The following is a 27,910-nucleotide window of genomic DNA, read 5'->3' on the forward strand; positions in this document are numbered from 1 at the left end:
TGTTATCTTTTGGATATTTTAAGTCTACGGTTTTTAGGTATTGTTGACTCATGCAATATTGATTCATGAATAATGTATGAGGCGTTCTTTAAATGTTATCTATGTATGGTTTGGTCACCATGCGTGTGATATAGCTGATAAGATTTGTGTGATCGTTTCGTAACTCACCAGTCTGAGTACTAAATTACTTATCTCTAAATTTTCCTTTGCCTTTTGAAAGATCAAGGCAATTTAAACAAGTACAATTGTTTGATGTATTAAAGGGTAGCAGGGGTAGGGTTGCCACCTTTTGTCAAAGAAAAATAGTATTTCTAACAAAAGCAATACAAAAGTATTATAAGTACTTGCGTATTCGGTAGTAAGTACTTAGGTATTTTAGGAAAATAGGTAGTAGGTATACATTTAGGTTTCGCCGATTTAGTTTAAAGTAGAGTAAGCCACGTATTTTTTTCTGATAACTAACTGAGAAGCACTTATTTATGTATCTGGTGATTTTTTTTGGAAACTCAATAATGAAGCGAATTTGGGGAGTATTATGCCAATTTGCCATTACCAATGAAACGATACTATCTTTGGTATATCATAATATAGGATAAAAAATCCTATAAGTAGTTTCACACTTTTTCTATTATAAGAGTATATATAATAGCTCTAAAATATTACTATTGGAGTAGCAATAAATTAATAATAACTATATTTTGGACGCATGTCAAATTGTAGTTACACTACGCATTTTTGGAATTAGTTAGCGTGTCGCCAACGTGAATCTGAAAATAAACGTTACATAAATTCATTCATACTTAAATAGCAATAGGATGTAATTTTTGGCATATTTTTTCTAGTACAAGAGTATCGCTCTGCGCTTATAACGTGTACGTAAATAAACGACTCTAGGCCTCTACCTAGTGTCTTTTATCTTAGGGATACTTTACCTGTCAGTTGGATTATAATCCTACCTGAGGACTACTAAAAACTTCTTCATATTTTCCTGGCAAACCCTCAAAACTTGAACAGGAAGTTAAGGTTTTAAGCAACTCTACTGTACGGCAGAAAACGGTACAGTGATGATGTCACTTCAAAAAGTCCTTTCGGCGAAAGTACGATCTAGTTGACTTGAAGATACACATTCTGCGATATAAGTGCTTTTAATGACAGATGAGAGGGAATCTTCAACAAGTATCAGGCCACACCTATTTCTGCCTAATAACAGCAGTGTTAGGCGCTGCTGTGTTCCGTTTGAAGGGTGTGGTAAGGGAGACAGACTTTTCCGAGGCGTTCTAGCTTAATCCTCAGGGGTAGCGGCGCATCTGTGGCCGACCTCAGGTAGGAATATCTAATTCTATCTGGGGTTGATTACAGATGTCCATGGGCGGCAGTAGCCACTTACCATCAGGTGGACTGCATGCTCGTCTGCTACTCCTCTATCATATAAAAAAAGTATCAGGGCATCGGAAAGGGTTATGAAGGTTAGGAAAAAGACTGGGTTATGTGGCATTCCGCACTAAAACCATCTCAACACTAGTAAGTGTTAGGAGACATTCCGGGATCTCGATTAGAACGCTATTTGTCCTAGCGCCTCCTCTCGGGCTCTACTTGAGAGAGATTTTCTCATGTTATGCCTGCAGTTACAGCACGCGGTCACACATACCATACACACATATACAGGCAAGGTATACCATACCACCAAATTGTGGTCCCGTGCTCAGAGACATTGCAATAGGTCTATTGACAAATATCTTATTTCTACGCTTTGGCATTGTGCTTATAAACATACTAGCTGACCCGGCTAACTTTGTACCGCCTCAAAATCTATTTATCAAATATATTTCATATAAAATATAGCCTATGTTACTCGTGGATAATGTACCTTTCGAATGGTGATAGAATTTTTAAAATCGGTCCAGTAGTTTTTGAGCCTATTCATTACAATCAAACAAAGTTTTCCTCTTTATGATATTAGTATATATGTATAAGTTTAGGAAATGATAAGTATTTATTTAACAATTCCTTTATTGTGTGAATGTTGCATAGATACTCGATAACATTAATAAAATTAGTCGCGGTCTGCGCGTTGGTAACAGTCGAACTCTAAATATAAGTTGCTAAGAGTTCATTAAAATAAATAATGGCCAAAGAACAATAAGTAAGCAAAAGTAAGTAAAATGCGATTAATCACAATTAAGGTAAATTGGGGTATATCGGCGCTTAAATCTAAATATATATAACTCAAAGGTGACTGACTGACATAGAGATCTATCAACGCACAGCCCAAACCACTTTACGGATCGGGCTGAAATTTGGCAGGCAGGTAGATGTTATGACGTAGGCATTCGCCAAGGAAGGATTTTGATCAATTCTACCCCCAAGGGGATAAAATAGGGGATGAAAATATTACTTCGTAACGCGAGCGAAGCCGCGGGCAAAAGCTCGGTAATCCATATGAATCAAATTGCAGGGAAATTTAGACATGTTTTTAAATTTGGTGACATCATATGTACAGGATTTTTGAGGACGTGGTGTATAAAGTTGCATATAAAAAATAATAATTGAGAAAGTGCAGATCAAACCGGTGGGTTCCTTACCACCAAATGATTTATACATACATATGTATATAGAAGTACATGTATCAACTGAAACTAAAGAGTCTACCTATTTAAATACATTACCAGTTATAAAACTAGTTGATAAAACAAAAACTAGTCTCGGAGGAAATTTACCGTGACAAACAGATGGACAAGTGTGATTCTAGATGGGTTCCGTTTTTTCTTAGAGAACCCTAAAAACCTAAAATAACTGGTTCTTGGGCCAAGATTAGTAAAGATACTTCGCCGCCTTGAAATTGAATGAAGCCACAAACGGCTTATTAGTAAGTTGTTTTTTTGAATTCCTGACAAATAAAAACATTTTTAGAGAAAAAATTACTAATAAATAACTAATACTGCGTAATTTACATAATAAATAAATAATTATTTCAAATATTTTAGGGACATTTTAGCACGGAGACGTGGCAAAACTTTTTTACGCAACTATTTCAATTCTCAAAACTGGGTACATTTTCTTGTTAGGAGTGAGTAATCTTTATTTATCTATGTTCTTGGGTACCCAATATTAAGTAACGATTCTCTATAATATGGTCTAATTGCAATGCGATGGTTTAGCTCCAGCTCCGGTGTAACCCCAACCTACCTTTTATAACCATTCGACATGCTATGGAAAGCGTCGCCGTATTGTTTCTCATTTGCATGCCCACCTGTGGTTCGAAAGATTTCCACTTACCTCGTTGGCAATATCATAGACAGTGTTTGCCGGATCAGCAAACTTAATTATTCAGTTATCGAACGGAGAACATAAGTTACAAATGTAAGTAACTAGGAATTATTTATTGCTATTGTTCTGTATTTTATTTTATTTACATTTATACTATTTCCATTTCTTTATTTTCTCGATGACAGTTCTTTGTAGTGTTGTGACCAAATAAGCAATGATATTATATGATATGTTATTTTACAACAGCTTAGAAAATTTTAAAGAAGTAGGTATTATCTATCAAAAATTTATACGTGTAACATCTTGTAATGAAATATAATATTATAGTTAATAAATTTGTACAAAAGTATCCAGCAGTAGTTTAGTTTCTTACATTTTGTAAAAATCGGGTCTGTTATCGTGTTACGTTCATCGTTATAGCTCCTATAGTAATCATTATGTGTCATCATCATCATCATCAACCCATTACTGTCCCACTGCTGGGCACGGGTCTCCTCTCAGAATGAGAAGGATTAGGCCATAGTCCACCGCGCTGGCCAAGTGCGTATTGGTAGACTTCACATACCTTTAAGATTTTTTATAAATCTCTCAGGTATGCAGGTTTCCTCACGATGTTTTCCTTCACCGTTTAAGCAAGTGATGATTAATTTCTAATACGCACATAAATTTGAAAATCAGAGGTGCGTGCCTGGGATTTGAACCTCGGACCCCTCGATCGAGAGACCGCGTTTCTTAACCACTAGGCTATCACTGCTGCTAATCATGTCATGATCATTATGTGTAGCACATCACTATCTGTCCATGAAGTATTATCTGTGTGACATTTTAAGGTAAACAACACAAAATAACATGGGCGTCGATCTGTCATCGAGAAAATAAAAAAAATAGAAATAGTAAAATACGTTTTTAAAAAACGTAGTAAACGAAAGAGAGATGGTTTCCTGCCGTCTGACAGTCCTATTATAAGTGATATTATAACTACGAATATGATTTTGTTTGTTTGTTTGTTTCCTACACTTTCACGTCTTAACTACATAACCGATTATCATAAAATTTTGTACACGCGTAGTCAGAGATTAAATAATAGATATTGGGTACCTATTTTCAGAAAAAAGGTACCGTTCCCAAGTGATAAATAAACAGTAACAATATAAGCACAGTGGTTCGCAGGCGAACATATTTATTGTCGCCGCGTTATTATTAATCAATCTATCCATTTTATCGAAATTTGACAATGTCTTTTATGAAGAATTTGACAAATGTATTTGCTAAGCAAAACATTGGATAGATTATTAATAACGGGCTTATAACGTCATTGAACTCATTATAGTAAGTCCCACCTACGCTAGATCGGACTTTACTCTAGTTACTTTTATATTTATAACATTGAACTTGAGTATTTCAATTATTTTTAACATTCAATTTATCAAACGTGTTTCATTTATAAGTATGATGTAATATCACTTAAATATTGAGACCGACGATAAAATTAGATCAACTATCAATTAAAAAGGAATTTGAATAAACCTTTAATCACAATTTTAGGGCTGAAACTGAAAACACGTATACTTGATACGACGTCACATGGTAACATGTCGTTTCGCAAAATGATGTCATGTGGTGGTAATCTAGGACAAGCGTCGTGAAAAATCATGACACGGTATTCGGGAAACGATGTCGCAACATACCAGGATGCGAAATTTCATATTTATAACATCCCTAGTATTATTATTGTATTAGGTAGTATTAGGTATTAGTAGTAGAAGGTTTTAAAGTATATATTAAAATTGTGATATTTCAATTTGGACGTGTAAAATACAATTATGATATCTTATACCTACATTTGGACGCGTAAAAACATAAGTACACCCAATTTTCCTTATATGTAAATTCCAGTGATAAAATGTCTAATCGAGTAAATTCAACAAATACCTCATTAAATATTTGTCCATTTAATCTGAACTGGAACTGACAAATCGGTCAAGTTTATCATAAATTACGAGTGAGATCAACGATGTTCTACTTCACATGCAATATGCATACAATGGGTACTCCATTTCATAGATAATAAAAATAATTGGATTTAGATTCCGTTATAACGGAACGAGTAGAATACAATTCTTCTCAATTAAAACATATTATAGCATTTTTATAAAATAGTAGTCATAAGGAGACGAGTAGGATTTGAAAATTATATGAAAACATAGCCCTGAGAACTTAATGATTAAGCAATAATAAAAAAGTTTTAAATCTAAAAGAGACAAATGCACAGTTGAGACAAAATACTTAAACAATATATTAATCTAATATATTCGCTGAATTTATTTCGAGTATTTCATGTTTTAAATCAATTTAAAGATGACACGTTGACAATGTTCGAAACCTTTTTGTGAATCAATACTAAGGCCTTTTACCCACCACTATATACCCACAATTTACATTTTGAGAGGAGAACTCACAGTAGATTCTTATACTAATTTATGTATATAGCTGATTGTATGACCATATCATTATGAGTCTAATTGCATTCAATCATGATGCCGTTTAAACGATATGAGTGCGTTCAGTACTTACTAGAAAGTCTGTCACACGTCACATTAAATTACCTACAGTTATCTTTACGGCCATATAATTAATGCTCACGAGGCCACCTCGATGCGCCCGCGTCTCTAATCGTTCATCTCGCGTCCAGACATATTACGACTACCATAGGGATGGGATACGGAATAAAAACGATTTTGAAGTTTATTCGAATCGATTCGACGCTGAAGAAATGTGGGGATTCTTTCCGAAGAATATCGATTTTCAAATATATTCGAATCGATGCGAAGCCGAAGAAACTAGGTATTATTTCAGAAAAAGATCGATTTTGAAATGTAAGGGTATGAAAAATGTATCTATCATAATATCTAAGACTAGAGGAACGATTTTTGTGCGTGATTTTAAAAGTTAGAAAGGACACTACAGTTAGTAAGTCTGGAATCAACGCAATTTACCTTACTTATTATGACATCTTTTTGTCATATTAAAATATTTTTTGCAACAGAAAAACTTCTTATATCTGAGATCGATTCACCACTTAATTACCCAAAAATCGTTTAGCTACAAGAATCGATTCTCCGATTAATCTCAGTTGGCCATCCCTACACAACATGATCTGGAAGTCAAACCCGAGAGCGGTGTCGTGTGGCCCGTCTTGGTTTCTACCTGCTAGCCGCAATCCGGTTGCCACCGTACTCATGTGTAAGTGGTATTGTAACCTGGCTTGCGCGCTAGTAACCTCTTAGTACAAGATCCGAAGCTAAATCGAACTGGACCGAGCTGATAATAGAATGAAACTCATTTTATAACGAAATTAGTACATTGGGTAATACATTAAAAATGGGTTTGCTAAAAAAATCCTGGACAGGATAATTTTAATTATTTTTTGAAAAATTAATTTTCATTTTGCAGACAACCCTATATCAACGTGTTCACAATAAAACAACGCTTCTACTGATATAAAATTTTATCTATTATCATCATGAGTGAAAGTAGTTGCCAGCGAAATACCTGTTTATACCTGACAACCCAGTAGTTCGTCCACGTAAATAATAGGCAACCCAAAGCCTGCACATTCCGTATGTTTTTAACATTCACTCAGAATAGAATTTTCTTATTATCTTGATGTTGCAAAATTTAATTTTCAATTAAATTTTAATTTTTCAAAAAATAATTAAAATTATCCTGTCCAGGATTTTTTTAGCAAACCCATTTTTAATGTATTACCCAATGTACTAATTTCATTATAAAATGAGTTTCATTCTATTATCAGCTCGGTCCAGTTCGATTTAGCTTCGGATCTTAGACCATCTTGAGATTCTTTTGGTGCTTCGAATTTAGGGGTGGCAGCAAAAATATTCAACTATCGAGTAGCAGTACAGCAGTTATGGAAAGGAATAGTGTCATACACAATGACGGCTCTATATCCCTATTTACTTAATATCTTCAATTTTTGGGTGGCATCACTTAATTCAATTAGGTTTCAAAAAGTAGGTATTTTTACGGCGTAAGATAAGACATATAGTAATACTACTTCATTAAGCGAACTTAAACCGGTATTTTAAATGAGTGGTTTACTTTGTAATGTTTTTTTATATTTATTTTAAAGCTAAAGCAAATTACATTGTAATATATTTGCACAACGAGAATTAAAGAAGTTAAAATTCTATTAAACCTACGCGGATATATGAAACAGTATCATTATATTAGCCAGAAAATATTAGCCAATATTTTCCGGTCTAAATAATAGTTCTATCGACTTTTTTCCCTATATGAAGCCAACTATTATCATTATGAATAATAACTATTGTTTCCTAATACATAGTTACAAAAATAGGTCGCGTTGTCCTTTACAAAGTTTACGGGTCAAACAGTCATACCTACTTAAGTTATGTTAAGATATGATACTGATAATGATGTATGTGTGATTCTAAAAGGTAGAAATTTACCAGACTGTGGAAGGTAATGTTTTTCAAGAATATGTATGTATGTATGTATGTAACAGACGATAATGTACCTATTTGTATTTTGTGTAATCCGAAACAAACTCTTTTACCCGACTGCGGAAAGTAATGTGTTTCGAGCACATGTAAGTACCTATATATGTCTCTTTACCTATTCTTTGGTATGTCCAGCAGCCTAAACGGATGGATTTCAATACATGGTGAATATTGGATTCCTCTACATTACGAGGCAATATTTTGAAGCAGTTAGCTTATCTTTTTATTTATTTTTTTGTAATATAGAAGTAGCAGACAAGCATTCAGTCCGCTGCCGTCCATGGACATATGTAATTAACCCCAGATAAGATTAGATATTCCTACCAGAGGTCGGCCACAAATGCGCCGCTACCCCTGAGGATAAACTGGAACGCCTCTGAATATTATGTCTCTCTTCCCACAACCTTCAAACAGAACACAGCAGCGCTTAACGCTGCTGTTATGAGGCAGAAATAATTGTGGCGGAGGTGCCACCAGAATCAAACCACAAAGATTTCTACCACAAAGGGTTTTTATATTAAAGGCAAGTTTTAACTGAGTTCTTGAAACTTGAGGTGCTAAAAATAAACATCGTTCTTTTTCAGTTTGTAACGGTGACTTATATTGAAAGTTGAGATGCCTTAATATATTTTTCCTTTTTCAGATCAGTCGCGGTCTAACACAGTAAGCGACCGTCGCCCATCGCAGATATCAGTTCCATCCCGATGGGTTGAGTACGCCGACATTTCGTGTTTGTGGTCACACCACCGACGCTGTAAGTTCTTTTTGTATTTATTATTTCTCCGTGCGTTCCGTCTCATACTTGGAATGTGAACAACGACGGATTAATTAATTTTAAACTAAGTTATGCACACGACTAACATTACTTTTAAATTATCAAATATGCAATAAGAAAGGAAAAATAGGCAGTGTTTTTATAATAAAGAAGAAGTAAACGAACATGCAATCCACCTGATCACTAAGTGACTAAGGAATCGTCAACAACTCCAGATAAGTTTTAAGTTTTACCCGAGATCGGTCACAGATGCCTTGACGACTAATGTTTCGGATAAACGTCTCCTATAATAGGTGTAATTATACTACTGCTATTATTAGACAGAAACAGATGTGACGGTTGCCTCTACATAGGGTTCTACCAGCTGTACATTGGATGGAGACACGGGCCACTATGGTACGGTAAAACAATGAAATTGAACTAGAAACCATATAAATAGCCAGATCGAATACGGAACGATCCGAACCATTCTTATTACAATCATGTTACTCGATAGTCAGGGCCGGATTCAGCGGAGGGCAAGCGGGGCTACTGTCCGGGGGTCTCTACAAGAGAGGCCCTCACAGTAGAGATGAAATATATCTTCGACGGGCCAACAATTTTTCCTTTTTTTTCTATCAGTATGTTTACTCCACTTGCACTTAATTTATACATTCTTTGTTAAAATAATTTGATTTATTAGCAATTAACTTTTGAAAGACTCTACGAAAAAATTTGTTCCTTTATTCGGAAAACAAGGAGCCTCCGTTCCTTCGAAATCCGGCCCTGTCATTAGTTAATAGAGCGTTAGTCGTCAATGACACAAACTCGTTTGTTCGACCCATATATTTAAGTGACTAATTACAGTGGGAACCAGAACAACAGTAATAGTCTTGGTCATAATTTAAGTTAACTGTTCGATAAATAATAATCGTATACATTTTTTTTACTGATTTGATGAATGCGATAAAACCGGCGGACAAAATGACGCGGCGTTTTTGATGATAAGAGAAACCAATTTACAATTGCAAAATGTTTAACAAAGCCATTGGTTTTTGTTCCTAATTTATTTATATTCTAGCCCTCAATGCTTCGACTCTCAAAATCTATAATGTAGAATCTTTCTTTATGATACTAGTTATGATATTGTACTATTTTTTTTTATTATTATCATCCATACACCAGCCTCTCATAGTCCACTGCTGTACCCTACGTCCAGCCTTCCCTAATTATTATTATTATAATTTAGGTTTAAAATTGATATAGTACTAAGTACATTAAAATTGTAGCTGTATAGACTTAAAATAACTAAGTAGTGTAAAATTTAGAAGTACACGCGTTAAAATTGAAGTGGTGTAGACTGTAGACTACTTAAGTAAGTGTAAAATTTAAATTACTTTCATACTTAATTACAGTTTAATCGTATTTCCATTATCATTCGCCAAAGTGATTTATCCATCATTTACAGGCAATTTAGATAACAGCTTGCAAACCACACTTATATGTTATGTGGTATATTTTATATACTTCATAAGTTATATTATAAATAAGTACGGTTCTATAAAAAAATAAAAGCATGTTTATTTGTTTTTGTTTGAAGCAAAAATCCTAAGTATATATAACTCAAAGGTGACTTACATAGTGATCTATCAACGTACAGCCCAAACCACTGGACGGATCGGACTGAGATTTGGCATGCAGGTACATGTTATGACGTAGGCATCCGCTAAGAATGGATTTTGATCAATTCTACCCCCAAGAGGACCAAATAGGGGATGAAAATATTACTTCGTAACGCGAGCGAAGTCGCGGACAAAAGCTCGTTACTTAAATAAATGCGCGCATAACTTACTTACTTATAAGAAAATTATCTTATTACTTATAAGAAATGTCCGCTTTTGTGCCGTCGAAAAGGTATAAAAACGTCTAGGTCAAGTAGCTCAGGTAGATTTAAGGTTTTTTATTGGATTACGTTTGAGTTACTTAATTAAAAATATCGTAATTCATAGAATAATATAGGAGTACAAAGATAATGCGACTCTACAACGAATTAATGGACATACGCATTAAAAAAATAATTAAATTAGTAATTGAAATCAACTAATAATGCGCAGTCTACAACGCAATAATAGACATACGCATTAAATTAACTAATTGAATTAGTTATTAAACCAATTAATTGAGAATTAAAGATCCCAAGATTGGTCCGCGATGTGCAATGCTGACGGCGTAATTAGTATCGATTAACATTGGAATTCCCGGGCAATACATGGGGCTCGGCGGTCAATGACCCGGCCGGAGTGCGTTCACTGCGTGCATGCATGCATCTAAGTGCATTCACCTATTAATTTCACCATGATGAGACATTTTATAATCATGCGTATTTTTTGAACCATGCGTAAAATTTTTATTTAAACATTTTCGCGATAACCTATTAAATTACTAGTTTTTGCCCGCGGCTTCGCCCGCGTTAAAGAAAATAATATAACATACTAACATACATAAAACTGAAAATTCGTAGTTCAACTTTGCTAAAGATCCCCATTTGATCAAATTCATAGTTTACGACTCAATCGTTACTAATATCGATTAAAATAATCGATGTTACGGGTCCAAAAGATCGATTCTCCGATTAATCGATCTTAGATCGCCATCCCTAGTTCCCTTGGGATTTCCGGGATAAAAACTATCCTATGTCCTTTTTCGGGTCTCAGACTATCTTTGTACAAAATTTCATTCAAACCGGTTCAGTGGTTTAGGCGTGAAGAAGAGACAACCAGACAGACAGACAGACAGACAGAGTTACTTTCGGATTTATATTATTAATATATAATATAAATATATATATATATAAATATATAATATATAATATATATATAAAATATATAAATATATATAAGTAAGGAGTAAGGATAAGGATTTGTCGTTAACCTCTGTCCCACTACTGGGCACGGGAGGCTTCTCATAGAAGGAGGGGTTCAGGTTACTGCTAAGTGCGGATTCGTATACTACACGTATTCGATTTGAAGGTAGTAGAACCCTTTGTGGTTCGCCTCCAGCGGCACCACCGCTAAACCCGTTTCTGTCTTATAACAACAGTGTTAAAGTCTGCTGTGTTTGGGACTGCTGGGTGTTGTAAGGTAGAAATAATTTTACGAGGCGTTTCAGCTTAGACTTCAGGGACACCTGTGGCTGACCTCGGGTAAGAATCTAATCCTGTTTAGAGTTCATTACAAATGTCCATGGGCGGCAGTAGCTATATACTATAGGTAGACTGCATGCTCGTCGGCTACTCCTATGTGAAAAACACACACACACACACCGTTGGGAACTTTTAAAATACTTTCGAACTTCATACCCCCAGATTGAGTTGAACATCAAACTACGTGTAGAAAGCTACATTGCTTACTTTATTACCTGGTAAGAGGTATCATAAAAGAACAATTAGGTTTTATTTGGCATTTAAAGTAAAAGACAAGTTCTTATGAGTTTTTAATGACGAGGTCTGTTAAGCGATAATAAATTCATGCGACATTTTGGCGCTAATAAAGGTCGCCGAATTCTTTGTCATTTATCGTATTTGTAATAATACTGTATTCATCATTTAAATTGATATTACTTTGTGGACAAATGACTAGGATATATAGCTGATTAATGGCATTTTACTCCCATATGGCCACCCTATGGCTTGTGGACAAAATTATTGAGTAGGTAAGTAGGATACAATGGGGAGTGCGCCCTGGACACAGCTCGCCTGTGACTTTAAGGCTAAAACGGAATAGTTCTTTGACAAACCCCAACATGACATTCCGACCCCGAGCAGATAAAAATAAATTCATAATTTAGATCTGTTTATCAGGGTTAAATCTTGAACTATGTGCTCATTACATCACTGTGTTATGCCACACAGGTTACCAAATAATTGTCCGACAAACCTTTCTGTGCATATAGCGGTTTTCGGAAATGTTATTTATTGGCAACTTTCAATTTCCCTAGGAAAAAAATATTATCGTTAATTTGACAGAATTAGTATGTTAAAAAGTAACTTACGTTATTTGTCAATAAAAGAATAATTTCTAACATTATTATTAGAGATTCGTAGAAATATGTTAGACATTTTAAATAATCGTTAAAATGTTCCACTTTTTAGGATTTTTTGATAACATAGCAACGTTATATTGGCCCCTGTCACGCACATAAAAGCTTGTTAGCCCATAAAAGTTTGTTTTGTCGCTTAAAATTCTAATAGGCCTCGAATACGAGCGACAATGAAAAGGTTTCGTTCAGACAGACGGGTCTCACCAGACAGGAATTTCCGGCCTGTGTACCTTGGGGTTGGCTGAGGTCATATTATCATCTCTGCGTTATAGGTGAATGAGGGTAATAGGACTGATGTTATGGTTTGGAGGATATTTTTATAATTTAAATAAAAAACGACTTGATTTATTAGGTAATTAATACTTGCTTAAGTCTGCTTGAAACTTGTACTATTTCATAACTACAGAATGTTTCAATTAATTTACAACATATTAAAATGTAGTAGAAACTTAGTTAGTGAATTAGTATAGATTTTGAACTTTAGCTCTACATGACATCTATTCTATTAAGGAATTTACGTAACAGAGGTCAATTTCCTGTAAGTGTAAATCCCAGAATTTGGTAACGCACTTTGTGCTTCTCAATGACCCTTACCATGAGTATTCAAAACATCCCACAATTTTACGTTATGTTTACTCAATCCATTATTCTGTTCCGTTTGCCTCAGTAGACTGAGTAAACGTAACAATAAGTGCTCAAGTCTTTTAGCTACCTTACATATTCGCAAAAAAGAGACAAAACATAAAGCGCCATTTTGTTAAATTACACATTTAATGTTACGTTACTTACACTATAGTTCTGATACAACCCGCTAGGGGCGCTGATTGGAATTTGTATGGGTAAATACGTAAACAAATACCAAACCTGTCATATTTGTAAAAACGCAAAAACTCATGGTAAGGGTACTGTGTACAAATTAAATACATACATGCTATTTAGAGCTTGACAAACATTTGTTTATATTTGCGGTTTTGTGCAAATTATTTCACATCAAAACCGGAAAGACAATGTGATTCTGTTTAATTGCTTCTTGATACACACGTGCAAATTGAGTTGTCACAATACTCTCTGAATGATTGACTAGAACCTCGGTACTACCGTGTGTTTGATAGTATGAATATGGAAATCAAATTATGATTATAAATAAAATTAAAGTTACTATGACTTTGGTTAAATAGTTAATTGACACAATGAAAAACACATTTTCTACCAGCTTCTAAACTTTAAACCAGTAGTTCCTAAACTTATTTTTCTCGTGGACCACTTTCAAAATTTTACTGGTTTCGGTGGACCCCCTGCTGCTACATTTCTACCACATTCTTAAAGTCGCCAAAAAATTGTGTCAAAAATATAGGTAGGCCCTACGACACACATTAATAAATAAAAACTATGCTTACATTTTTGCTCTTTAGTATCAAAAGCAGATCAATTTTCGTGGACTAACATCTTGTGGATCCCCATTTTTTGTTCACGCCTACGTAGACCCTCAGTGAGTCTCCTGTGGACCCCTGGGGGTCCATCTGGACCACTTTGGGAATCAATGCTTTAAACCATAGTCCTTAAACATTTCTATTATAAATAAAGATTTCATCTGACGCATTTTAAAAGGAATATTCTATATTACATACATTAGATTACACATTTATTTGGACTTAATAATTAACCATTTCTATTATTAATATAAATTTCATCAGACGCATTGAAATGAATACCTTCAACGTTAGATACTTATAAACATTAAAAGACTTGTAAAAACATGAATTGTTCATCCACTCATTGTTTGTTCAACGCAAGATTGTTCAGTTCACACTCAGATTGTCATTCAGTTGTTAATACAAACGTGCTAAATAACACGTTTATCGTGATATCGGCATGTTTAGCACTGCGAATACTGTCAAGGAAATACCGAATGATTGTTGATTCAAGCACTATTCCAGTTTAATACATTTTTGACGTCGTAAATCATAAACTCGTAAGGGTTCTAGCAGACATACAACGTTTAACATTTTTATTATTTATTGTAATAGCATCAACCGTTATACATACTGTGTAAAAAAGTTAAGTCTTTTTATTACGGATTAAGAGATAGTTCTGTGACAATAGGGATGCGTTTTTACCCTTTGATACGGAACGTTAAAACGATGCAGCATATATTGCATGCTAAACGCTTGTCGTCAAAATATGTAATCGCGAATCGCTCATAAGTAGCTCGTCTGCTGGATCCGGAAATTGCAGATTTACTGCGCATGTTTATATGTCGATAAATAGTCGATAAATCATATTGCCGTAAGGATACATAACGATATTTTTAGTACTCAACTAATATAGAGCACTATAATAAACTGTCAGACGGATAGACAGTGGACGCTTAGTAACAGGGTTTCGTTTTTACTCTTTGGGTAAGGAACCCTAAAACGTCACACCATAATGCACGCTAAAATGCGCGATCGATACCGCGACCGAAACGCTAGTCGCCAAACTATAACATATAGTCCGCGCCAAACTGTTAGAAGTTCCCCTCTGAAGTTGTTGCGAACAGGTGTAGACATACAATTTGCTAGGGCGACGCGATTCATTTCTATATTCAGAGCGGACTAGCAGTTTTACGCGGAGTATACCTATGTATGTACGTACGATGCAATCGCCAAAACGCAAATCGCCCATGCTATAAGTAGCTAGTCTGTTAGTGCCGTAATGCGAATTGCGAGGAATTTGCAGATTTACTGCGCGTGTTTATATGTAATCGATAAATCATATCGCCGTAAGAATACATACAGATATTTTTGGTACTCAACTAAAATGTTGATGTGCGCATTGACGTAGGATACTAAGAAGTAATACTTCTATGAACTATGAATAGTGAATAACAGATACACGTGGAATTCATAATCGATTAGATTAGGTATATGCGTTGGTAGAAATGTGATGTCAATGATTTAGTGTACAATCTTATTATTGTTTTTTACTACCCAAGAATAAATATAAGATTGTTTACTATATTATACATTTACAGAGTATATATAATGGTAGCCGCTATATCAACAAATATTAAAGATAAATAAAAAAACACGAAAATAAATACGAGTCGCCTTATAAAAATTGCTATATTTTGTTTTTTTTTTCGCTTCTTCTACTGAACTGTAATAGGTAGACCGTTCAAATTTCCACAATGTATTTCTATTATATGGCTTCTACGATAACAAATGAAAAAAATAATAAAAATAAATGAAAATTCGTGTAACGGAACTCGTGCGACTCGGAACAGTGTGCGACTCGCACTTGGCCAATTATTTATAGAAAAAAATCTATCTGACGGACTTGTAGACATGCATTTGTTTTAGTAAATACACTATTGCAATGACTTGTGTCTTCATTGTGAATACGAAAAATAACTCAAGGAATGTCGGTGTTCACCTACCTGCATCGTTCACTGGTTTCTGACCTTTTTTGTGGGTTCCACTGAATGCTAAAGAATTCGTTGGTTTTGGTTATCGTTGTTGGTTTTTGTTTTTGTGGTTGCGATGTGGGAATACAAACCAGAAATATAATTTGAAAATATAGTTTGTTATGTTAGAACAGTGAAACTTAAATAAAATACTGTTATAATAGTTATTAAAGTAGTATAAAGAAATATAAAAAATATTTATTGGTTATTTATAAGATTGAAGTAGCAACAGAATTTGCACCTTTATAAGTGGTTACTGTCGCCTTCGGACATCTCCATACTATACGGAATACTATATCTACATACGGAAACCAACTCCATACTAGGGGTTCCCCCCGAAGTTGTTTGCATTTGTGTTACCACTCTTAAATACTAACGTCGCCACATTTAATGAAGACAATGTCCACATTCTACACTCTTACCGAAACGCTGAACTGCTTTACGCTAAAAATAGGTGGCTGTAGTCTCTCTGGTAGAACCATAATGGTTCTATCACTATTACATTACATGGTAAATAAAGAAATAAAATACTTTAGCAGATCAATAACGTAAACGCCATATGGGTAAGAGTTAATTAAGAACTCTTTTCAAAAAATAATAAATACACACACAAGAATATTCTGTTTTTTGCAAAATGTACGTAAGCAATAGAGAGTAAATTAAATTAATAAATATAGTTCAAAAAACTAAAAAACACGCTTTTATGATAAAATTAACTAAAAAGTAGAAAATCTAAATGAATCTAGGAATCAATTAAGGAACAGTAAATAGTATAATTGTGAAATAAATCTACAAAGTTTGAACGAAATCTGGCCGTTTAAAGTGGGTCAAAATCGCGCCCAAAGAAGTCGGTTACAAACATACAAACAAACATACAAACATACAGGTGAAGCTAATAAAAAGCGTGTAAAAATAAGCGGCGATCGGGCAATGAAGTCCTAACTTCGAACCTAACTTAAGAGGGAGAGTCTGAACCAGTGCTGAACGAGCTAACCTGTGCTAGCACAAGCTGAGACTCTTCCTTTGCTAACAACAAATTATTATCTGGGAAATAGATTTAATCATTTTTTGTAGTCTATGTGGTAATAATTATTATTTATTTACTATTAAATTCTCGAAGTAATAGCCTGAATCAAATACTGCTTACTACGACTAGCCTGGATTTCTATAATGAACTTTGATCCATTGATGTCATTGAGTGTCGATTGTGTAAATTATATGACATATTACGATGTTTACAATTCGCTTCATTTTATATTCTCTTTGAGGCCAGTTGAATCAGCAAATAACGTTATTATTAACAGATGAAAAGTCTCATTTGTTAATAAATTCGTTATTTGCTGATTATTATGAAGTAAAATCATTACAATTAGGGCGATCGAAAGAATCTTACATAAATACATCCATCATAATATTTCAAGGTGGTAGAGTTCGTTGTGGTTCGACGCCGACGGCACCACCGCCATACCTATTTCTACCTGATAATAACAGTGTCAGGCGCTACTGTGTTCTGGTTCGAAAGCAGTAGTAAGGGATACATACTTTTCCGAAGCGTTCCAGCTTTGTCATCAGGGCGGCGCATCTGTGGCCGGCCCTAAGCAGGAATCTAGTACCATCTGGGTTTGATTACAGATGTGAATGGGCAGCTGTAGCCACTTACCGTCAGATACATTGCATGCTCGTCTGCTACTCCGATATTGTAAAGAGAAACATCCATACGCTCGAAAAATATTACTCTTCTGCGTCGAGTGAAAAACTGTCTCAATACGACACGTTCATTATATTTACTAAACTTATGTGTAGAGTGTGTGGCAAACATGCATAAACATGTGCATTTATTGTAAATAATATAAAACAATAATGTTTACACAAACTTGCGACAAGCATATTCTTAAATTAAATTAGGTATGACAAGCTGTGACTGCATTCGCGTGTATGACCCGTGCCAGACTTGACACAAATATTTGAACAAAGACTTTGCTCACACATTTGAACGCTTATTGTTTAAATTTTTTAAGCTGTCACACATGTCATGGTCTCCCAGCAACTGGACTTTGCGCATGTTTTGAAGTTTGAACGCTTCGATGTGCGCTCGCAAAACCGACACCAAGTGGCAAAGTCCAAATATCTATTTGAAGTAAGCTTTGAACAAATACGCCATTAAGGTGTTTCACTGTGTTTTTTGGCAAATACATTCAACGTAGAGACACGTGAAACATAACATTTACATTACTTTGAAGGTGGTAGAACCCTTTGTGGTTCGGCTCCGGCGGCACCACCGCCACACCTGTTTCTGCCTAATAACAGCAGTGTGAGGCGCTGCTGTGTTCCGTTTTGAAGGCTGTGGTAAGGGAGACATACTTTCCGAGACGTTCTAGCTTAGTCCTAAGGGGTAGCGGCGCACCTGTGGCCGACCTGTGTGGTAGGAATATATAATCATATCTGGGGTTGATTACAGATGTCCATGGGCGGCAGTAGCCACTTACCATCAGGTGGACTGCATGCTCGTCAGCTACTCCTATATTATAAAAAATATTATATGTAACATATGCAAAATATTTACCAAATAACGATCATAATGAACGCAAAGACACCAAGGTTTACGTCACGAAACCATTGAAGCAGAACATAATGTAATTTTGTTTATGAAACCAATTGTATTGTGGGGGCTATTGTGTTCGCCGTAGGCACGACGTTTGCCCCATAATATTATTATGAGATGTTGACACGAGGCTACGTAGAATTTACAAGCAAATTAACACAAGACATTCCCTAAATGTAAATTTTAACCTTCGTATTACGTTGCGGCGGTGTTTACATTATCGTGTTGTATGTGACGTTTTAGCAATTACGAGTTCAAAGCATTATTAATTATTGAAGGATATAGATATAAAACTACCTGAAATTTCTTGCCTTAGAAATATATTCAAATGATTTAATTATAGTATTATTTTAATTATTTATTTTGTGTTATTTTTTATAAACATGATATGTTATTATTATAATAATGAGTGCCCGTTTATATAGACACTGGCTGGTGTGATTGTATGAGTTAGCATAAAAAAGAAAATGAATGCTCTTGACGTTTGATTTGTATTTTGCGCGGGAATAATAAAAGTAATAAATTGGATCAAGAAATAGTTTTATTCTTACTTGTAAATTGAGTTCCAAGAGTACTGCCGTCTTTGGAGTCCTTAAACATTTTTTGTGAAAATTCATAGTGAATGTCACTCAAAATTATTTTATTGTTGATGTAAATTTCTAACAACAGAGTAGCAAACATAATTTATTAACTATCTCATAAAATTTAAGGATTTTATTCATACGTTTCATTGAGTAATATAGACTTATGGTAAAAGTTCATTACCTGTAATTTGTCCGGATTTTAGCCACTGCACACGTTTTTACATAACTTATTATGAAAAGCTTTCTGAAAAGTCACCAATCTTTACATGGTAATGTGAAAATTGCAACGTTGTGTTTCGAAATTAAACCAACACAACTTCTGACATTTTATATACCGTTGTTTTTAAATTTGAGTTAAAATTATTGTAACATCATATTAGATGGTTTTTTTGTATATTATGAAGAAATTCAAAAATATTTCATACGATTTTTATAATATTTGAAAAATATTTTATTTATTAGTTTATGATTTGTTATCTAAACAATGATACTTATTTAAATCTTGGCTTCTCAATCGTAGGGTAGGTTGATATTTATAATTATAAAAAGATTATTTGCTTAATCCGTAAAGGAAAACATCTTGAAAAGGCTAACATGTCTGAAAATTCTTAAAAAAAGTTCTCAAAGGTGTGTGACGTCTGTCAAGCCGTACTTGGCCATCGCGGTGGACTATGACCTAAGCCTCTATCACTCTGAAGGAGGCATGTGTCCAGCTGTTTAATACTTATGGGTTGATGCATGACAATTCGGTTTTGAACTTTTTTGGAAGTTTATGATTATTTCAAATACTTGAGCGGTTACGTGGGAGGAAAACGAATGCAATAAATACGCTTCGATTTATTTGCTTCTAACTTTTTAGATGTCAATAACATTCACAGTTAAGATAAATACAGGGCACGTGCTCTTCAAAAATATATTTTACCACACGAAAGCATCATCATAAAATTCATGAAGCAAATGTATGGGCGCTCGCTCAAACTGTATTGATTTACTTCCCAAATGTTTACGTGCACGGACGTCCGAGATTTCGATCTAGTATTGATATAGATAAAAATATTATGCTACTTTATTTTAAAATATCTGACCGTGGCTCCAATTGTTGCTGATAGCGGCAAGTATTTTTTTGGCAAATTTAACACTTACCCTAACATTACCTTTAGTTCAAACATGAAAACTCGCTTTCTTGTCTTGAGTTGAAATAATAACGATAACCATTGAATAACTAGTTTATTATAATTAATAACGATTTAAACTATTATAATTATTATTATTTTATACTGTTATTTAATTTTAAACCTTTTTAGGGTGTACTAACTTTTACCCACGGCTTCGCTCGGGGTCAGAGATTTATGAAAATACAATAATTTGAATTACTGAAAAATACATTTTGAGAAACGAACTAAGAAACGCTAGATATAAACGTTGCGATAGTACCTATACCTAGAAGATATAAGTGTGAGATAGAACGAACCAGTATGATTTCGGGAGGTACCATCGACTACCTTGAATATTTATTTCATCTAATTAAATTTGAACCGACAAGTGTAAGCATCAGGCTTTTGTTACGTTCATAAAATTGGATATTACGGTGTCAGTGTAAGCTTAGGTAACCCGACACGGCTGTTGCCATGGCGCTAAGGTCGGCTCTAGAGTCAGACAAGGCTTATCAGGTTTCATGATAAGTGCAGAGTGCGGAAGCACCTAGCCTATCTTAGTGCACATGCCCTGATCTAAATAACTACGTATAGACTGTGGCTTGACTCGCTCGTATATATTTTTATAACAAAATTGAAGTAAGACTGATTGAAGGTGGGAGAACCCTTTGTGGTTCGCCTCTGGCGGCACCACCGCCACACCTATTTCTACCTTATAACAGCAGTGTTAGGCGCTGCTGTGTTCCGGTTTGAAGGGTGTGGTAAGGGAGACTGACTGTTCCGAGGCCTTCCAGCTTAGTCCTTAGGGGTAGCGGCGCATCTGTGGCCGACCTCAGGTAGGAATATCTAATCCTATCTGGGGTTGAGTACAGATGTCAATGGGCGGCAGTAGCCACTTACCATCAGGCGTGCTGCATGCTCGTCTGCTACTCTTATATTTAAAAAAAAACATGCAATCCACTATGTGAGAGTACACTGCAGCCCATGGACATCTGTTATAAACCTCAGATTAGCGTTCTACCTGAGGTTGGCTACAAATTCGTTGCTACCCTTGACGACGTTGGCAGGCCTCGAATAAGTCTCCCTTCAAATCACACACACAGCTGCGGTTAACACTTCTTGTGCAGTCATAGATTTCGAAGTCGAACTATAAAGGGTTTATTTAATAGTATGTATGTAATATATAATTGTTGGTTATTACTACCTAGAATTAGGAATCATTAAAATAGGAATTGTCCCTTATGTCAGTATCGATATCGGCTGAAACACACGTAGAAAATGCGACAGTTAAAATAAATAAACAATATGTAGTTGCATAATTAAATTTACAAAACTAATAGAGTAATTTCAATGTATTTTTTTTATTTTACCTGTTAATTAAACCTTTATTAAATCAAATTCATAAGTATGGATTTGCGCCCGCATACAACAAACAATGTATGTACATGTATGTGTTTCTGAATCGTGCAAATAAGCGTTATTTCGAAAACGTAGACAAATTTATTTAAATAAAGTCATGCTTACATTTTTAGATGTTGCATCGTTTTAAAATAAACGCCTGACGTGACAAAAATGTACTAATTGCACAGTTTTGCTGATTTTTACTTTTATTTTTAGTTTAACAGTACAAAGGTGAAATATTCTAGACTCCACGTGTAAAATGGATTGCCTATGGTTTCAGTTACACAGCTTTAGGTATTGTATGTATTGTAGGTCGTGTAATTAGCCTACCGCCCTTATTACACTTGTAAAGCATTTGAACCTTTATATTAAACGGCTTGAAGTTATAGCGTCGTGGTTGAAACGCGGCTTTTAATCTAGGGGCCCGATGTTCGAATCTGAGGCACCTCAGATTTTTGAGTAATGTGCTTAAGGAAAACAAACAGACCTGCACTGGCACTGGAGATATGAAAAAATAAACAGAACTGAGTAGTTAACACTAAAAAGACGGGACCGTCAGTTTGACAGTTTTGTGAAATTCATCGTACATAACTTTTTACATGTGTTTTCAACCACTCTGATATTTTATGACTTTTTCTAAAGTATTGTTTTTGAAGTATTTATATAAAAATAATAGTCGTAATGCTTTTATTTTTAAAATTACAAACAGTAATACCTATAAGGGCCACTGCCGTCAATTTTACGGTGAACTTGTCAATTTGGCTAAATGTTCCGTACCTTACGCGGGTAGTTCGGAAGTGCTATCTCAAGTCGATCATTAATGCTTTGCTATTTCGGGGACTAAGTAAGAACGCCTCAAATATGTACACGTCTTATATTCAAACTAGATCACAGATACTGACAGACATATGTAGGTAGGTACTAATCATGGGTTCAAATTTTCCATAGAAAAGTAGGTATGTATGTTACTTGCTATCACTTGTCTCTTATCTTTCTAATAACACAAAAACATACAAATATTATGTCCAAATATTTAAGCAGTGAGTACTAGCGCTAGTGGTCTGACCCGACACAATCCGTATAAAAGGAAATTATAAGCTCTATATAGATTTATAGACGCTACTTACCTGTGGCACTTGTGCTACCAAATCGAATGTAACGACACCTCTTTACGTTCATCATCAACCCATTACTGTCCCACTGCTGGGCACGGGTCTCCTCTGATAATGAGAAAGATTAGGTCATAGTCCTCCGCGCTGGCCAAGTGCGTATTGGTAGACTTCACATACCTTTGAGTTTTATAAACCTCTCAGATATGCAGCTTTCCTCACGATGTTTTCCTTCACCGTTTAGCAAGTGATAATTAATTTCTAATACGCACATAACTTTAAAAGTCAGAGGTGCATGCCTGGGATTTGAACCTCGGACCCATCGATTGAGAGGCCGAGTTTCTTAACCACTGAGCTATTATTGCCTCTTTACGTTAAAATTCAACAATCCGTGTGGGCTATACAGCCCGCCAAAGAATTTGACCTACAATCTACATACATTCATATATACATACGCTCGAAAAACATTACCCTCTGTTTGACGCAGTCGGGTAAATAGTGATGGCGCCTTTAGAACATAAGCTCACTAATAAAAACAAATATTTTTAACTGTTATAACAGATACATACGCCAAATAACAATTTGTTAGAGGAAAATTTAACACACGTTTATACTTATATAATGTTTGCACAAACAGACGTTCGCTGTTCATAATGGAAGTGTTCTGTTAATTAATTTAATTTACTTTTAGTTACATATTACCATTATAGATAACGGGAGCGCAATCCCTCCATATTAGAGTATCTTTTATTGATACTACGATAACAAGATACCGTTCTGTATCTACCAGTTAGTTCATTTACGAGAACCATCGAGGTGTTAAACAACCGTCTTCTATTTTATTATTTTGTTGTTGCCAAACTGCAAGATATCGATAATTCAGTGTTCGTTATAGGTATTGGATTAACCCTAATACGTGTTGTACAAGATTATTATGTTATTCCGTTCCATTGTTTTGTTAGTGAAGTGCATGCTTGTGTAAACGTAATGAAAGTTATAGCGTGCGGTGTGGTGATTATCGAAAATGTAGTCTGTATTTGAGATAATATTAAGTATTAAGCGCGGGTTTACTCGTCTCTGCACAGTGCATAAATTTATGAAGGATTTATCACGAGTAAAATTGAAGGTGGTAGAACCCTTTGTGGTTCGACTCCGGCGGCACCACCGCCAAACCTATTTCTACCTAATAACAGCAGTGTTAGGCGCTGCTGTGTTCCGGTTTGAAGGGTGTGGTAAGGGAGACAGACTTTTCCGAGGCGTTCCAGCTTAGTCCTCAGGGGTAGCGGCGCATCTGTGGCCGACCTCAGGTAGGAATATCTAATCCTATCTGGGGTTGATAACAGATGTCCATGGGCGGCAGTAGCCACTTACCATCAGGTGGACTGCATGCTCGTCTGCTACTCCTACATTATAAAAAAAAGAAAGAAGGTCCCTTTAAATCTTTAGACCAAAAATGTATATCGGCTGATATACATGTGAGAGGACCTTCTTAGTCCTCAGGTTCAGCATTGTTTGTAATCAGCTTAAGGTAGAGCCTCTGTACTTTGTTGTAAATAGTTAAAGACGTCAGTAAGCTCTTACCGGGTGAACTGCATGCTCATTTATAAATTAATGTTATACTTCGGTAAAATCGCGTCAACCGTTTATTGCGTAAAAACAATATTTTGCGTTAAGAATGATCTGAGATGTCAATTATTTTGTTATTACAGACAAACGTTTTGATTTTATTATTCGTACGTATATAGCGCTGTTATTTCTCGCGTGTTTGTTTTTGTTTCTCGATCGGTTTATGGAAACGTATTTGTTGAAATTAATGCCAATTTACGCAATTTTATTGAATACTGTAACAAAGGAAATGTATATGTAGTGTATCTTGTTTACCGTCAATATAAATTGTGTTCGCGCAACCCGTGCCGTCTTTATCAATAGTTTAATGTGTAACTGTCTTCCATGGTACGTTACAATAAATGTTTTAACAATTCGTATGATACTTTAAACCATGCAGTATGCGCCACGCTCCTTTCCACATAGGTTACGTGCACAGTGAGCATAACGTACGAGGATAGCCAGGGACGGATTTAAGGGAGGGCAAACGGGGCAGCAGCCCCGGGTCCTCCACAAAAGAGGGGCCCCCACAATAGAGACGTCGAAATTTTTTTTTTCCAACTAGTAAACACTAGTAAAAAAAATATATATCCTTTGATATTTTTTTTCGCTGTTTTGCCTTTATCTACAGTACTTTGTACAAACATGAATACTAGAAGAATCTACCTGCGTTTCACAATAAAATATTTATTGAAAAACTCAACTGAAAAAATAATTTGGGGCCAGGGGGCCTCCACTCCTTTGTTGCCCCAAGGCCTCTAGACCTCTAAATCCGGCCCTGAGTATAGCGATTAACCGTCGTAGAGTCAACTTACCCCGACGATGCTCTGTTTTGGAGCGAAACATGAATCGGTAGTATGTTTGGTGGTGTATATTTTTTATTTTGTTCAAGTGCACATATTCTGCATGGGAGGAAGGCTAGTGCATACTGCATGGTTAAAAATATATGCCACCATACATATTGGTAGCGGATTGTTGCGAAGTGGTTTTATAACCTAACCTAACCTTACTAATGAATGCTTTCCTTTGTTGCAGAATTGAAGGGAAATAGTAAATAAAATCTGGTGCGACGATACACCACCACAACTATATCGCCATCCAATGAGGACCTCGCGCCGAGTCGGTACACCGTCACCCTGAACACCGCGCAACAAAAGATCTTTGATGGTCGCTGTTTTATTGGAGAAAATCGTCTACACGCCCTGTCACTTCATTATTATTAAATACCTTAATATCTTCTTCATTTTATAGCTTATAGTAACACAAAAGTAAACGAGATGACTAAAATTTTGAAAGTTGTAGGAGCGTCTTGGTGGCAAACTAAGATAAGCTCCTACATTTTGGGATTCCTCGGTGTCCTAGCCATTCTAGCCGTCTTCGTTGGACAAATAGAGAGGTAAATATTTTTCGTTTTATTACTATTTATTAAACTTCATTGCAGTGATAGCCTAGTGGTTAAGAAACTCGGCCTCTCGATCGAGGGGTCCGAGGTTCAAATCCCAGGCACGTACCTATGATTTTTCAAAGTTATGTGCGTATTAGAAATTAATTATCACTTGTTAAACGGTGAAGGAAAACATCGTTAGGAAACCTGCATACCTGAGAAATTTATAAAAAAATATCTCAAAGGTGTGCGAAGTCTACCAAATCGCACTTGGCCAGCGCGGTGAACTATGGCCTAATCCTTCTTATTATGAGAGGAGACCCGTGCCCAGCAGTGGGACAGTAATAAGTTGATGAAAACTTCATTGGTTTGTTTATTATACGAAATAGGTGTGTATTGTGGTTGACTCCCCCCACCCCTTGATTTAACCCCTTGGTTTGACTCCAGGCGTATCTATTTCCATACACCTATTTCGGCCTACATATAGGTGGATGGGTTTAGTAGATAGTCTATTTATTGTACAGAACAGTATATTTACTATACAGTCCATTGTCTTGTGATTACGCAATATCCTTTAGATGAAGTCACTTAAACTAGTAAGACTAAATCTAACTATGTGATACTCACGTCTTTAAGATTTCTTACAAAACATAAGTTATGTTTATATCTTATATATAAAATTCTCGTGTCAGAATGTTAGTTACCGTACTCCTCTGAAACGGCTTTACCGATTTTCACCAAATTTTATATGTATATTATGTAGGTCTGAGAATCGGCTACAATCTATTTTTCATACTCCTAAGTAATAAGGGTTGTTCACCCTTAACATTTTTTTATTTATATGGCAACATAACGTTTGCCGGGTCAGCTAGTATTTTTATAACATTAAAACTGCTTTATACACATATAAGTGTACAATCAATCAACTTGCAGTCCACCTGTTAAGTGGTCACTGCCGCCCATGAACATACTCCATACACATTGTAACCAACTCCATACTCAATACTCCTGAAACCAATCACAGATGCGTTGCCTCTCATAAAAACTGATGGTTTCCTAAGTATAATTATTTACGACCATAACTTAAAAGGTAAAATTATATTCCTTTCTGAATTTACGTACAAAATTTTTAATTGGATATAGAAAGTACAGACCCAACAATCTTTTTAAATGAAATATTGTTCTTCAGATTCTAACAAAAGATTTTTTTAGGATCCAAGAGGACGGTAACTACGTGGCAACTGTCTTCTACTCCAAAACCGGTTATAGTATCGAGTGCTGGGGACAGAGCAACGAGCTGGCGGACGTCGCCAAGGGAGTAGCGAGAGGGTACTTCAGAAATGACATCAAAACCACGGGGTAAGTCACTGGAATATATTTATAAATCAGCAAACGGGCATGTCTACGTGATGGTAAGTGGCTATTGCCTATGGACATCTGTAATCAACCTCAGATAAAAATACATGCCCACATGTGGTCGGTCACAGACGCTCCGCCACCTCTGAGAACTAAGCTAGATCGCCTCGGGAAAGTATGTCTTTCTTAACACACCCTGCAAACTAGAACACAGCAACACTTAACACTACTGTTAGGCAGTAATACGAGTAGGTGTAGCGGTGGTGTCACCAGAGTCTCACTACAAATAATAATGATGGTCGTACCTTTGAAAACTTTTTAGGGCTCTCGGGTATGTAGATTTTCTCATGATGGTCTTCTTCGTCGTTAAGTGTATATATTTTTTTTTATAATATAGGAGTAGCAGACGAGCATGCAGTCCACCTGATGGTAAGTGGCTACTGCCGCCCATGGACATCTGTAATCAACCCCAGATAGGATTAGATATACCTACCTGAGGTCGGCCACAGATGCGCTGCTACCTCTGAGGACTAAGCTGGAATGCCTCGGAAAAGTATGTCTCCCTTACCACACCCTTCAAAACGGAACACAGCAGCGCTTAACACTGATG

General features: G+C 35.6%; 1 protein-coding gene across 1 annotated transcript in view; it reads left to right on the forward strand.

The window, feature by feature from the left end:
• lama (phospholipase B domain containing lamina ancestor) overlaps nucleotides 1-27,910 on the forward strand; it is a 37,825-nt gene that overhangs the window by 1,583 nt on the left and 8,332 nt on the right. Inside the window, exons 2-4 of the mRNA XM_073093017.1 lie at nucleotides 8,452-8,562; nucleotides 25,596-25,956; nucleotides 27,157-27,303. Of these exons, the coding sequence (XP_072949118.1) occupies nucleotides 25,838-25,956; nucleotides 27,157-27,303 (266 nt within the window). The 5' untranslated portion in view covers nucleotides 8,452-8,562; nucleotides 25,596-25,837. The remainder of the gene's footprint in view (nucleotides 1-8,451; nucleotides 8,563-25,595; nucleotides 25,957-27,156; nucleotides 27,304-27,910) is intronic.

This window comes from Epargyreus clarus, unplaced genomic scaffold (assembly GCF_041222505.1).
Source record: "Epargyreus clarus isolate Ecla_fem2 unplaced genomic scaffold, WU_Ecla_fem_2.2 ptg000004l, whole genome shotgun sequence".
NCBI classification, from domain to species: domain Eukaryota; kingdom Metazoa; phylum Arthropoda; class Insecta; order Lepidoptera; family Hesperiidae; genus Epargyreus; species Epargyreus clarus.